The 15053-nt window shown below is 46.9% G+C and overlaps 4 protein-coding genes across 4 annotated transcripts; 3 read left to right on the plus strand and 1 right to left on the minus strand.

The window, feature by feature from the left end:
• Positions 1-634: 634 nt before the first annotated feature.
• FSUBG_2321 (uncharacterized protein) lies at positions 635-1553 on the plus strand (the record flags this gene model as incomplete). Its single annotated transcript, XM_036680082.1, has 2 exons — positions 635-657; positions 716-1553. The coding sequence occupies 2 exons, from the start codon at positions 635-637 to the stop codon at positions 1551-1553; spliced, it is 861 nt and encodes a 286-aa protein (XP_036542241.1).
• Positions 1554-2130: 577 nt separating this feature from the next.
• Positions 2131-6329, plus strand: FSUBG_2322 (killer toxin subunits alpha beta; the record flags this gene model as incomplete). The annotated part of the gene is made up of 5 exons (XM_036680083.1): positions 2131-5031; positions 5084-5258; positions 5317-5413; positions 5468-6031; positions 6083-6329. 5 exons carry the CDS (start codon positions 2131-2133, stop codon positions 6327-6329), a joined length of 3984 nt encoding a protein of 1327 aa, XP_036542242.1.
• Positions 6330-7679: 1350 nt separating this feature from the next.
• On the minus strand, positions 7680-8088 carry FSUBG_2323 (uncharacterized protein; the record flags this gene model as incomplete). Its single annotated transcript, XM_036680084.1, has 2 exons — positions 7680-7851; positions 7910-8088. The coding sequence occupies 2 exons, from the start codon at positions 8086-8088 to the stop codon at positions 7680-7682; spliced, it is 351 nt and encodes a 116-aa protein (XP_036542243.1).
• Positions 8089-13242: 5154 nt separating this feature from the next.
• Positions 13243-14023, plus strand: FSUBG_2324 (zinc finger odd-paired-like (opl); the record flags this gene model as incomplete). Its single annotated transcript, XM_036680085.1, has 2 exons — positions 13243-13754; positions 13807-14023. 2 exons carry the CDS (start codon positions 13243-13245, stop codon positions 14021-14023), a joined length of 729 nt encoding a protein of 242 aa, XP_036542244.1.
• Between the last annotated feature and the right edge of the window lie 1030 nt (positions 14024-15053).

Here is a 15053-nt window from a genome sequence, read left to right on the forward strand (position 1 = left end):
AATGTCTTGGGTATTCGGGTAGCCCTTCATCGTAGACAGGCAGTTCGGCCGTGCCCAGGGATCGTCTCCATTCTCGTTGCTCACATCACGGGCCTCACGCACATCTCCATTCTCACCAGGTTAAACTGTGCCACAGTCCCGGATAAATGAGATATAACCATCTGAATAGCCCGTTTAACTACTTCAACGGATCATCCCACCTAGTTAGCTCAGCTTCCAAGTTGGTCAGGATGAATGGCATGGTATCATTAGAGGTTGTGTACGGAGTAGACTTGCATGAATCAGGTCACTGTCCCCAACCAATCATGTCCCTTCACAGCGAGTCAAAAAAGGTTAAAAATATGCATATTTCTGCATGTTGGTTCAGACTGCAATATTAGTCGTACATACGCTCACTTTGATTTTAGCCGAGGAAAATCGAATACCGGGGTTTGCAATATTCCTACGCCGCAATCACTCTCATTGACCCAATGCCAAGTCCGATCAACAACCTCCAGGTGACATGGTACGGCCCGCCCTGCCGAGTCAATGCAGGTACCAGGGCACGAATGTAGATAAATATGCCATGCGATCCCTTTTCCAAACCCGGCATTCCCCACACAACCAAGTACTGAACCAACACAGAATCGCAATCATGAATTTCTCTATTCTCCTCGGGTTTGTCCGCTGCGTCCCGGTTCCTACGGCCATCAGATCATGCTGACATTATAATTAGGATATTCCTGGGAACCTTTGCAGTCCTTGGCATGAAGGCGAAGGAGAAGCCTTCGTCACAATTTCCCATTGACCTTGGCGTCAGTCTCATATTCCCTCGGCCAAATGAGACGTACCGTCCCGTCTACCCTTTTCCTATCGTGTTTGCCCTTACTGGAGCCGCCAAGGCCTGGCCTTATGGCTTCAAGTTCCAGTGGAGGTTGGAGGGCAATTGGACAACTCCCATGAAGAAAGAGGATGTGCCTATTGACTATGGATCAGCTCCGGATTGGCTTTACAGTTCAGGGTCGCTTGATCCAGCAACAGAACCATATTTTGTGGTCAACGCTACTGACATCATCTCCAATACTTCTTATGAAGATTGGGAGCTTGGATGGAGTTTGTCAGTTCTCCAAGAGTGCTCCCCTGGACCTGAGCGATATTGGAAGTACGGGTCTATCAACTTCTCGATATCATCTTCTGGCTCAGTCCCCACTTACAAGCCCAAGGGACCCTGCCCCATCGAGATCCAGCATACTCGGTTTTTAGATAACAGAACAACCCCAAAAGAGGTAGTTGAGGATAGGAGGTCTGAAAGTTGCGTGGTGGTCACTGATCAGAAAGGAGAAGGTGATCCGTGTAGTATTGACACTGGTCACGAACTGGCAGCCCTGATTCGTGCCGAGATGCTCAGATACGCAGGATGCCCAGAAAATCAGTCGTGGCCCGACGAGAAGAATTTGCTTGGTCCAGAATCTTGTCGACATCTGTATCCGGGTGCCGAGGATGTGGCAAATATGATGTTACCCACCCTGACTGCGGTGGTAATAGGGGCTGTTGTTGCTTTCTTCGCTATGTAATTAAGTTCTAATTATTACTCTTTCGAGAGAAGTGATCATACTGCTTGGCAAGGCTGTGCCACATTTCTACCTCTCATACGGCGGCCGACTCGTTCAACAACACTACATTTTCTTTGACTGATTGAAGAAATGGATGATTTGTTCCACCACACAGCCATCGGATCAATGTGCTTTGTCCCGAACCTCCGTTTTTGAATCCTTGATCTATGGTCATTTGAGCGAGTTATTGAGACCCTAGAATCAACAGACGGTTGCATTCTTCGCAGTCATGCCACCATTGGCTTTAACCGTTATTATCGAACATAACCAACAGTGCCGCCAAGCCCTCACACAATTAGCCACCCGAGGAATCATCGGCTAAAAGGGAGTTAGGAGCTCGCCGTGCGATGGAATGAAGAGAAAATGTAATTCAGGATCTATAAGGATGCAATACATAATGCTTTCAGTTTGTTTTGGACTTAGAATTATAGTTGAATACCCTTACGCTCTTTAAAACCTATCCGTGGACTCTGGTTCCAGCACATTCTTTTGATATTTCTGTTATTTACTTGACGAATGACTTTCTTGGGCGTTCATCATGCAAATCCCTATCTTTGTAGCCGCCCTGCTATGTACTGCCTTTACAATCTACCCAGCTCTCGCTTCTGGAACAGCAGCTCCTCAGCTGAACTCCTGCCCACCGCTCATTGATGAGGCTGGAGTTGACTCTTCAAACTGGACGCTCTTTCCAAGTCTTGACGAAGCCTTGGCTTGTAATCACAAACCGAGACTTCTCGACTTCACCATTCACTACCCACTTCGACCTTCGGGTCCTGGCAATGTCTTGAGAGCATGTACTTCTTACCAAGGAGAAATCCTTAACCTTACCAGCGACAAGAACACCTCATCGCTGGCTAGGAACACTCAGACCAAATCTAAGCTTGAGCTTATTTGGGATGACGCCGATGAGAGAGTCATAGTACCTCAAGCCATTACGGCACTGAAGGAACTGCAATCGTTCTTATTGACCGGGGGCTACAAAGACAGACAGTCGATATTCTCTCAGTATGGTGACACATCTGTGGGCCTTTACATCGGAGACAAGGTTGTGCCAAGTAGCATTGCCAACGTCGTCATCGAGGCGCTGGTGATGCGCCTTGGAGATTCTGGCATGCCAAAAAGACTCGGTGTCCAGCTTTGTGGCAATGGTCGCAATTCTGACTACATTTCTGGTATCATGATCGATACTACACCTGGTGCTGCATCGCTCATCAACGCTCAAGTAGCCGTGAGCGCGTGGAGTAATGCTACGTGTATCGACGGACTCCAGCACAGTACAAACTTTGGCAGCTTCCTCGTCGGCACCTTCAAAGATGATACCGCGGTTTCTAGCCCTTCCAACTCTTCGGCATCGAAGCTCTCGAAGCGCGCAGAGTGCAAAACCATTGAGGTCAAGTCGGGAGATGGCTGTGGCGACGTAGCTCAGCGTTGTGGAATCAAACCAGCCGATTTCACAAATTACAACAGCCAGACGAAGAACTTGTGCTCTACTCTGATCGATGGCCAGCATGTTTGCTGTACCTCTGGAGATTTGCCCGACTTTCGCCCCAAGCCCGGGCCTGACGGCCGATGCGCAACATATACTGTCGAATCAGGGGACTTCTGTAGCAAGATTGCGGCTGCAAACTCTCTCAAGGTTGAAGACATTGAGAGTTTCAACAAGAATACCTGGGGCTGGTCTGGGTGCAAGCTCTTGTTCGACAAGGCAGTGATTTGTTTGAGCAAAGGCGACCCGCCTATGCCCAACCCCATTGCCAACGCAGAGTGTGGACCTCAGAAGCCTGGCACAAAGAAGCCTGAGAAGGGGACAGACCTTGCCGATCTTAACCCGTGTCCTCTAAACGCATGCTGCAACATCTGGGGACAATGTGGTGTCACGGCAGACTTCTGCAAGAACACCACGCTTGGAGCTCCAGGTACTGCAAAGCCAGGGACCAACGGGTGTATCTCCAACTGCGGCACCGACATCGTGAATAACAAGTCCCCCCCCTCGTCTTTCATGAGTGTCGGCTACTTCGAGGCTTGGAATCAAGATCGACCGTGCCTCTGGATGGATGTTTCGGAGCTCGAAAAGAGATCTGAACTTACCCACGTTCATTTTTCATTTGCTCGACTTACTGATAGTTTCGAAGTTGATGTCAGCCACGTCTCCTACCAGTTCAACAAGTTCAAGAAGCTCAAAGGACCCAAACGCATTCTTGCCTTTGGGGGCTGGGTGGACTCTACTCATCCTACCAAGTATCATATTCTTCGTAACGCGGTCAAGATGGAGAATCGACTTCAGGTTGCAAAGAATATTGCAGCTTTCATCAAGAAGCATGATCTGGATGGTGTCGATATTGACTGGGAATATCCTGGAGCTCCGGACATCCCAGACATCCCCAAAGCCGACGAAGAGGATGGGAAGAACTACCTTGGCCTGTTGACCCTTCTCAAGGGCCAGTTGGGCGGTTTGTCACTGTCAATTGCAGCTCCTGCTTCTTTCTGGTACCTGAAGCCATACCCCATCAATAACATCGCCAAGGTAGTTGACTACATCATCTACATGACCTACGATCTGCACGGTCAATGGGACTACGACAATAAATGGGCTTCTCCCGGCTGTCCAAAAGGAAACTGCTTGCGATCTCACGTCAACCTTACAGAAACGATGGGTGCTCTCGCCATGATTACCAAGGCTGGCGTGCCCTCGACCAAGGTTATCGTTGGCATTACAAGCTATGGGAGGTCCTTCAAGATGGCGAAAAAGGGATGTGTAGGTCCCATGTGTACATTCCTCGGGTCCTCGACAGAGTCATTAGCTCGCAAGGGCGTTTGCACAGGCGAGTCCGGATACATCTCGAATGCAGAGATTGAGAACATAGCCAACAAGCAGGCAACCTGGTGGATTGACGAGAGCGACTCCGATATTCTAGTGTACAACGATACCGAGTGGGTCGCCTACATGTCTGACTCGACCAAGAAGAGGCGGATTTCCAAGTATCAAGGACTCAATTTTGGCGGTGTCACCGACTGGGCTGTTGATCTTCAAAAGTTTGGCAAGCTTGAAAATAGTAACTTGATCGAGATAATCGACAAGGACGGTAAATGCAAGTGGAAGACGAAAGACGGGTTTAGCTGTCTAGACAAACCCGTCAAAGAGCCTGGTATGAGCCCCAAGACGCGCTGGGACGCCATGCGTGCCCCTTGCGCCTGGAGAGACTTGGCGTCTTCTTGGGTCGATAAGAGATCATCTGAGGGTCTGAATGTTACGGGGAAGGGGAACGCGAACAAGTTCTCCAGGCATGTCTCAGACCTTGCAGATGGTTATGAGAAGTTTGACTGTGCATCGTTTTCTGTAGGCGTCAATGGGTGCGATCAGGAAGACAAATGTGAGGATACTCAGGATTCAGGACCTGCCGGTTACTTTATCCTCAACTCTTTCGCTAGCATACATACTGTAAGTCGGCGTCCGTGCCATACCCTGCCAGGAAACTAATTTCTCTCTCAAGACGTTCAAAAGCCTTTGGCAGACTGTCGACAAGGTTGAGAATGGCATGCAGTCGAAGCTAGATCAGCTGGTAGAAACGTTTGCTCCAGATGTGGATGAGTCAAGCGAGTTCAATTTGATTGCAGACTTTCTCGGAATCGCCGTGGGGATGTTTGCCGCTCCCCTCTTCGGCAAGAGTAGGTTACTGAGAAGGGCCCTTCATTTTTGATGGCTTGAACTGACATCCCTATCTAGTTATGCAGACGAAAGACAGTCATACTGTCGACATCAAGGACCTTATTGCGAACACGGCTTCATGGGGAGCTACTCTAGCCAAGGATATACAGAACAGGTTCGTCTAGCTCACTCCTCCGGCAGGTTACCTCGCTCTAAACATCATGTATAGCAAGAGGGAAACACCCAAGAGCAAAGTCGCTGGCAAGCTCAGCGAAATTTCAGATCTCTGGACCGAGTCCATCGAAGCTTTTACCGAAAAAGCATTCCGCGGAGACGATGAGTCTGTCGATCTCATCGGAGATTTGATTGCCGACGGTAAATTCAACAATGACGAATTAACCTTTGACATGTCAGATCTTCGAAAGCAACTGCGCAAAGTCTTTTTCGCAGTCCTCATCCCCGAGGCTTGGAAGGTGGGCGCAGGATATGCTCCGGCCTTCGTCATGGATTCTGGCTATGATTGCAACGCTGTTGGGCCTCTTGACTACGAGTACATTACCCCGAGCACTGGCGAGGAGATGGGGTACTGTTACCGAGGCCGGAGGTATTATCTCCTTGCGCCGAATGGCCGTGAGCGGAACTGTGATCCTCAGGTGCCCGGTGGCACAGGCGGTAATCCTACAGACTGCAAGGCCAACTACTTCACCGCGCCACATGGAATAGATAATCTGGATCCCAAGAATCAGGGTGCCGACGACTGGGGAGGGATCACTGCTCAAGATCTTGTCGCTGGGTAAGTCAATGGAAGTCTGGCTATAGAGCGTTATGCTAACCTACATCATAGGGCAGTCGAGGGTTGGAAGGCCAACAAGGAGAAAAATGGTGGTGGGTTTCTTGACCTGACCAAAACCAGCAATTACGACTTTCTCCTTGAAGACAACCCAAGTGAGGTAAATATCAGATTGCCCGGTTTCATTCAGATCCCAGTGTGCTCGCCTGAGAGAGCGAGAGGGGGGTGGAAATCCTTCGATTCATTGTCCTCGAGCCAGAAGCAAAAGGTCTTTGAGCAGCTCCCTTATTACCCATGCTGAGGGCCTTTTTGTCTTTGAAGAGCCTTTTGGCTCGTCAATAGTGTGGTCAAGGAGATGATTGATGAGCTGGATTTGAGGGTAACTGGGCCGTTTCGTTGTTTTCACGTGTAATTAATACTCTTCATCCTCGCCGTTTGGCGATTCCTTTTTGAGTAGTAACTCATTGTATCCCTTGGAACTTGCAAGCTGCCCCTCGTTGATCCGGGGTAATTAATAGGGCCTTTCTCTCTGTACCATCGTGAGTTTCTATCTTTGAACATCTGAATGAAAGACAAGAGGCTATCAATATAGCCACACACTTACAAAACCCACTTTGTGATTTCAACAAATCAGCCACAAATCCAACATGTCCAAGGACCCTTGACCTAGCGAGGCATGGTATTAACGGCGCAAATAATACCGATATCTTCGTGGTAGAAAACAAGGAGTTCATATTGTATTTCGAGCGTCAGAGCAGATGTCTCACATACTGTACTGGGACTGGCTTTCCCTGAAAGCGCACCGCTATTCACATTACAACTGTATCTATGTAAGACACTGAGATAAACTTCACTTCAAGGATTATAGGGTGATTGTTATGCACGTTAGTGACGAGTCTGTAAAGATTATTGGTTTATTTTAGTAAGCCGCTTGTCGCCCCCTGGGCACCCTGTACTTTATATGATAGACTCAAATAGAGTGTGTACCGAATGAAGCCTTTTACATTGCCAATTAGCGCATGGCGTACCAACATATCGTCATCAAGTGTTTGGATTTCTTCATCGATTGATGGTTTAAGGCTTTGTGTTCAAAACCTTTGTGGCTCAATGCAGAAGCTTTATTTAACCGAAAACCTAGTCCTGAATACGACCGAATCTCCAACAGCTTGTATGTGCTTTGTGTGCTTTGAGCCTGATCATCCTTACGGAGGAGCATCAGCACTTATTTATACACCTCTGGAGTCAGTTATCGGGATACTAACTTTTCAGCCAAAACCAAGATCCTAGGCAATAGTAAGGGTAATAAGTATCTTACCTGTATGTATTTATTGGTATTCTTTACCTTTATACGCTGAAGGCTAAAGCCTCTTTTAATTACCGACAACCTTATCACCGATGGTTTAAGGATAATGGAAAAGGTTGATGGTGCGGTGCATAAACATGCCAAAAGATTGACATTACGGACCTGCCGGTACGCACAATAAATTTATCGAAATGCAAAACTAAACAAAAAGAAAAGACTAACAAAAAGGAAAAGCAACTTTCAAACAAATGTCAGAGACCATTGCCAAGAAGCCCGCTTGGTAAAGATAGCCAGCCCCGTCCTCCAAGTGAGTAAAAGTCTGCAAACCTGGCATTTACCATCAGGGACTTAAACCAGCCCAGGGATGGAGGGAATACCAGGGATGGCGGGAGTGGCAGCAGTACCAGTAGGCTGACTAGCAGTGCCATCGCCAGCAGGCAGACTGGGAAAACCAGGAATATCGGCAAGGCTGGAAAGACCAGGAACACACCCGATAATACCAGTCACAAAGTTGGTAATACTGCATCCAATTAGTAAATACTGCTTCTCATAGCATATTAGTAGAGCATCAGGCTTACCAGTTGGTCGCTCCGAGGGGATCGATCTTGGTAATCTTGCCAACGCAGTCGAGGATGTTAGGGGCAGCAGACCCAAGGCAACCAAGGTCGAGAGTGTGAATCTGAGCCCCGTCGGAAGCCTGGGGAGTAGCAGCGCCAAGGGCAAGGGCGGGAAGAACGAGCATGATAAAGACCTTCATGATGGATGGTTTGGTAGGAGATAAAGACTGTAAGTGATTGTGTAAGAAATGTGTTGATTGTAAGTGTTGGAAACGAGTGTTGATTGTAAGTGTTGAGGATTGAGTGATTAGAAGGGAAGATGCATCTCCTTTATAGTTCTCACAGGCCATATCAGAATTCCCTCGAAGGGGAGCTCTGCCATCATTGCCATCATTGCCAATGCTAACAATAGTAACAAACCCAACTCTCCCAAGGAGGCCATACCATTCTTTCTGAAATCAGAGACCGGCATTGTATGGAATGAGTAGTTGAGATTCAAAATTGGTTTCGATACTGGCTACTGTTTCAGTAACTTGATATGATGTCCAAGTGTGTTTTGAGAAGTGTTGTTGGGAGCTGAACTTTTCCCGGAGCCGTCGCATTCCGCGCACACCACCTCACCTCATAGGTGCGTTACAAACTGCAAGCTCCCATTAGAGTATATCTGAGCATTGAAAGGTGCACGATTGAAAACTCCTGATAATTCAATCTGATTCACTGTCGGGTTTCATCTGACCAAGTTCTGTCTGCTGAGTTAGGCACTCAGCCACGAGCCTCAAATGTAAATCACACATCTCTGTTATCAGCAACACAAATAAAAAACCTTGTAACGTAGTATGGATCTGGAGTATAGCCTGAATCCCTGCAGTAAAAGGGGCAGCTATTAATGTTAGTGCCTGTCATGTTTAAAAGCCTATGGTTAGCCCACAAAAAGGATTTTCAGCCCAACATTCCACATCAGGGGCTAAGATAATGTACTCGTATTCCGCCACACTAACGTAAACCCCATCTAGCCTCTCTAGGTAATCGAAGCACTTATTAAACGCAAGTGATTCTAAACTTTAATATCTATCACATCGTCGCCGAGGATCTGTAGCATATCGTCAGTTCTCTGTTACATCCAGTGTGCTGTAATGCTGCTTAGTGTCAAAGCTAGTATGTTTCGAGAAGGTTCAAGAAGAGAGGAGCTGGATGTTGATTGTGATCATCAAGATCGGCATTCTGCACGGTAACATTTACAGAACTAATAAATGTAGGTCAGTCTCTGAGTTATATAGAGAAGGTGTTGGAGCTAGGTGACAGTGGAGCTCTCCTCCTAATGTGGAAGCTGAGAATATTCAAGATGGGAATTATAATTTGTAAACTGTCATGTTCACTAAGCTTTCTGATAGTAACCCCATTTGTGCCGTAAAAGATCCTAGAGGAAGGGAAATGCTCAAACTAGGCATGATCCGAAACCTAATAGAAACCGAAGTGTAAATCTTTTCCCAAGCGACTCCCAAAAGGCCCGCTTCTCTTACACCTACTTGATAGACCTCCGTTGATCCCGAGACTAGCAGATGAGATTACCAAGATGGCGTGATGTTGTTATGGTCTTTAAAGCTACTATGCCTCACTCATTTTTAGATCTTAATGTTCATCTTATATTATTTCAGAATGGAGATTGACCCTATGGTGATTGATATCTTTGGCCATCCCCCTGAGGGTATTGATCTCTCGGCAAACCAAGCAACAAGGAATACTACTATTGTTCTCTCCACATTATTTATCTCAGCTTTATTTTTGGCTGGTCGAATCGCTATTCAGACACAGCAGTCTCGTTTGAGCTTGGACGACTATACTATTAGTGTATCATGGCTTTTTGTGGCTATGACAGCTGCTATAGTGGTTATTAGTAAGTCTACGTATCTGCATAGTGTTTACTTAGTAATTGCTAACATCAGTAGCTGGACAGGCCGGTGCAGGGAAACATGTTTGGGCACTCACAATAAATGAGATAGTTGAGATATCAAGGGTTCATCACACCGCCACTTCAGTTTTCTTGTACTAACGCCATACATCATCAGCTCTCATATATATACGCCTTCCTCTATACAGCTTCTATCTTTACAACAAAGGCCTCTATCCTCCTCCTCTATCGACGAATATTTCGCGGAGGCACCGGTCTCTCATTCCAAGTCACATTTTGGTTCGGGACTACTCTTGTGGTATTACATCTACTGACATTTATATTTACTATGGTATTTGCCTGTGTACCTGTATCGCATTTTTGGACACAGTATAAGGGAACAGAGGGCACTTGTATCAATATTGGCCAGTTCTTTCTTATACTGGCTTGTATTAGTCTCTCTTCAAATGCGATTTTAGTATTCATCCCAGTACCTGAAGTTATTAAACTTCAAATGAGCAAGGAGAAGAAGGCTACAGTACTTACTGTCTTAGCACTTGGAGGCTTGTAAGTTATCATTAGCATCTCATTTTGAGTACATCTTATTTAGAGTATTACTAACACGTTTTAGAGTCTGTATCGCTTCTGGTATACGTATACATTACCTGATTACCTGGACCAAAGCGACCGATACCACGTGGACCATGGGGTCAGTTGCTATCTGGTCTTCAGTCGAGGCATCAATGGGTATAATCTCAGCCTGTTTACCCAGCTTCAGGTCATACTTGAGCCATCTCTGCTGTAGACGCAGGAGGAAGAATAGACCAGGCTTTCGAGCAATTCGAATCGCTGGGAAAGGAAACAGACTACGGTCTGATGAAGAAATTGCACTAAGAAGCCAAAAGGCTGGAGAAAACCATTTTGTACAGGGAAAAAACAATACTGGACTGGTTAAAAGCAAGGATGGACTGGTTAAAGGCCATATTGGACAGGGAAGTGAGCGCAGGGAGGTTTTCATCCGGACGGGGACTAAACAGATCGTTATTGAGATACCCGATGCAGCGAGGCTACGCCCTAGAGTTGAAACTGGCCAGAAACCAGTACAACCCAAGAGCAGCACCTCAAAGCCAGTGCACGTCGCACACCTTATGTCGAAATTGAGCCCTGTTTGAATTGATACCAATCTAAATCTCTACTGTGTCTGGATAACTTTAAAGATTTGGGATGTGCTTCTGGCAAAATGGATGAAAAAGATGGCTGAGTCGAATATTATTATATACAATGAATAACGGAAGTTGCTTGTAAAGGGCGAGGGGAGAACTTTTGAGGTGATTGAACAAACAGGGCTATAGGAACTTAAGTGATAAGTTGCCATACAATTTCACCAACCCTCAGTGCTCTTTCAGCCATAATAACACCTGTACAGGACCAGGCCATCAATGGCCAATCTGACATTGTCAGTTTGGTCGGCTTGGAGGGTAACCAGCCATTGGAAAAATCGTCAAGACGGCTCTGAAACCGTTGATGCCGAGCCTCAAGCCACTTCTGGTAGCTCCAACGCCACACAAGCTCCCGGAACCGCCGGGGTGCCTGTCATTGCCTCTAGAGGATCAAGCATCTCCGCGGAGATCAAAGCTGACTAGCCTTATAGCCTGCCTGCCTGCCTCGTATCGGGGATAGCCGATCTCCTGTGATGATCTTCAGCAACGCCCTGAGCTAGTACAAATACGGTTAATCAAGACAACTGGAACTAAACTGTTAGACTTTGATACTGGGAATTGTTGGAACTATTGTGATATTCTTACTCACAACCACTTTTAATTGAATATTCACTTTTATTACTCTTCTTTTAAACATTTTCCAATTCTAAATGTTTTATTTAATGCCTACAATATGTGTTGAGAATAGATACACGCCTTACTCCTTGTTATTACGATAACGAGGGCCTTTGTCGTTGGGTAACTTGGCGTAGGTAGTGGTGATCTTTACAATATGCCCTGAGTTTAGATTGATATGCTAGGGCCCAAGTGAAGCCTGAAGGGGAAGCACCCCACTTAAACGGTTTGGTAACTACGGTATGTTATCCGATGATTCAGTTCGGTTATGGCGAGTCCGGGGTATTGAAACTAATGAATACAGTACCGTAGATAGCAGCTTACTAGGAACGTGCTAAGACCTGTCATCTACCTCCCGCAATGAGCTAGTATGAGCAGGTCAAAGCGTATTCTAAGACAGTATGACTCTGTCACAGTATCGCCCTCAGCTCGTGGAAAAGCAATTTTCCTACGGTGCTGGGAAAACTCAAACTTGTTCAGGCTCTGCATATACTGACGACCAATAATCTTCGTCTGATGCCCTCCTTCACGTATGTCATCCACGCGTCTGGTAGATGCTTACCGAGCACTGATAGATATGCGGGACACGGCGAGGGTTTCGCCCCGTTCCCGGCCGATACTGCTCTCGGAAGTCGGGCACGCACGTGGGCACGTCGATTTGGGCATGCAAAACCCTATTTTCCTACTAGGCCAACCAGTATAAGTCTAAGTCATAAGGTGCTAAGGTCGCTAGTCTTGTCCAGCAAGCAGATGACAGCTGAAAGCTTGGGGCGCATCCGTCCATCAGGGTTAATTATGACGAGATGGCTTTAGTGAGCGTTACCAAACCTAGTATACCCACCAGGCTTGTATGCATACAGTATAAGTTCAGGTGTAGATAGATCCCGTTAACGGGATGATGTATGTAGTAAGCTCCTTGTGGCTTGTGGTAACTTCCCATCGCTTAGCGAAAAGGGTCAAAGCCCAACCTGTAACCTGTCTTGTAGACTCCACCCACTACTAGAGAAGCGGGATGATCTTAATCTTTGGCGTTACCGAATACTCCGTACTTACTTGTCATTGACGAAATCCCGCCCTGAACCGAGATGACTACCCCTTAGAAATGGCGTCAAGGATGTTTATCTCGGTGTGCTGCGCAGATTGAAACCTTTGGTGTTTCTTTAGCTTCAGTGGACTGTTTGTGATCGTTCAGCTCTCCAGCGTGCATGGCCTGTCGCCGATCTAGACTCACAAGCCCAAGTGATATGCAGGTACCTTGTGCCTGGCATTAGTCTTTTACCAACTCGCACATAAACCCACAGCGGGAATGCAGGTGCATAAAGACGTAACCTCCCTTGACATTCGCATTGTGTGTCTTCCTTGGCAGCACTCCCTTACGTTTATCATGGATTCCTTCAATGTCAATCAGTAGCTGTTGCTTGCCTCAGGGCAGCCCTTCAGTTCAAGGACTTTGAATCTCGACTTGTCAGAGTGGATAGACGTCAGTCAGTGAGTGACACAATACTACCCGGCAAAAGGAATGCTTCCTTGTTAACTGTTTCATTAGAGGACATGAGGGTTCTGTATCACCCGGGTCTCCAAGTGATGTTTTACATGAAACTCCACAAGGGCCTCTCCTTGCGTACAGTGCCATGGCCGCCCCCTACTTCGATGACTACTCTGTTGGCCAATGCGACATGGGTTTCAACTTTAGCCCCACCGTGTACAGCGGTCATACCGTCGATCAGGGGTCCGCATTCCAGCATGGACCTGGTAACGAGGTTGACTTTTGCTACATTGGCAACCGAATGCTTTTCGGCCAGCCACCTCAACTATATGGGTCATTCATGCCCTCTATTGCCAGTACGGTCCCGAGCTCTCCTTCGTGGGGCTGTGTGGACTACATGGCCACTCAATATGGGTTGTCCGAATCCCCTAGCCGCGAGTTACATTCTTCTTCCGATACGTCCGATGTCGGGTCGTATAACTCGGAGGAGGCCGCTGCTACAGAACACAAACAACATCCTGCAAGTGAAGTCTCAACTCAACCTTCATCATTGAAGGATGTTTCCCCGCTAGGCTACTTCCACCGTTATCCGTGCCCGTATCCAGGCTGCCGCAAGAGTTTTAAGCGAAAGGAGCACGCCAAACGTCACAATATTTCGTGAGTTACCTATAGAACAACCTCAAGGGCGAGAGCTAATATATATTTATAGAAAGCACTTGGGTAAAAGAATACGCTTGACTTGCGAGTTTTGTGGCAAAGACACCTTTACCCGCGCTGACAACTTGAACGCGCATCGCAAGCTGCATGCACGTCGTCGCCCTGCAATCGCTAGTGGCGTTCATTATGTTCCTCATGCCGAAACAATCATGAAGGCTCAAAGGAAGAAATCTGACGGCGAAATAGAATTTGTCTTATGCAATGCTTAATTGGATGTCAGAAAGATATAAGCGATTTTTCTACCTAAGTTTTATTCGATGTATCAGAACACCCTTCTGCCTGTATATTAGTATCAAAGTGGCCTTTTTATTTCTAGTTCAACAAATATATCCAAGCTGTGTTTCTTGAGCTTGCAACCAGCCGAACAACGTAATCCTGAAAAGACCAACGCTGTAGAGTCCTTAGTAATGAGTACTACCAACATGACTGATTCTAGGTAGTGTCAACAGGGCATCAGCCTTAGCATGGTCGATCCGGGCAAACCGGAGCGGCCAGAGAGATACTTAGACCTGATTCGCGGGTTATTATTCGGGCTTACTACAGCCCAATTTGACAGCCAGCTAGCTGGTACGCTCACTGGCAGCCTCTAGTAGGATACTAAATTGAGGCTGGATGCGTAGGCACGACTGATTCAAGTTTGAGGACACACCCTAACACTGAGGCTTATTGAGCACGTTTTTCAGCCCATTCCCCACCTGCCTTTGAAACAGGAATAGCCTAACATCACTAACGCTCCTACTAAAGCCTTATCCTTACAGGCTAGCGTTGCCGTTATGAGCACGGATTACGGGGAAGCCCGTTCTCAAGCTGAATGAAGAAGGCAACGGGTAGACGGATAGACGGGTAAGCGGAACTACACTTGAACATATGAATTTTTCGTAGTGGAGACAGTTTCTGGGGTAGTGAGGGACCTTTTAGACAAATCAGAACCCTGGAACCAGGAGCCTTCACAAGGAATCAGCGAATAATAGTGGGCCTCCCGCTGCCAGTACTGTACGTGCCCTATAGCCTATAGTCGGTCCGGCATTCGGTTAAACTGGGGCTACAAGAGAATCAGGCCCCACTGCAAGAATACAGGGGTTCAGATGTAAGAGCTTTAATGATATTCTTATCACTCAAGGATCTAAATAATCGTAAGAGGCAGATGAACAATCACAACGGCAAAGCCGATTTTAGTCAATCAGATGAAGATCCATATTCAACAGATGAGGATTCTAAAGAATTACTAGCTGCTCCTCG

This window comes from Fusarium subglutinans, assembly GCF_013396075.1.
Source record: "Fusarium subglutinans strain NRRL 66333 chromosome Unknown NRRL66333_c0000019, whole genome shotgun sequence".
In the NCBI taxonomy this organism is placed as follows: domain Eukaryota; kingdom Fungi; phylum Ascomycota; class Sordariomycetes; order Hypocreales; family Nectriaceae; genus Fusarium; species Fusarium subglutinans.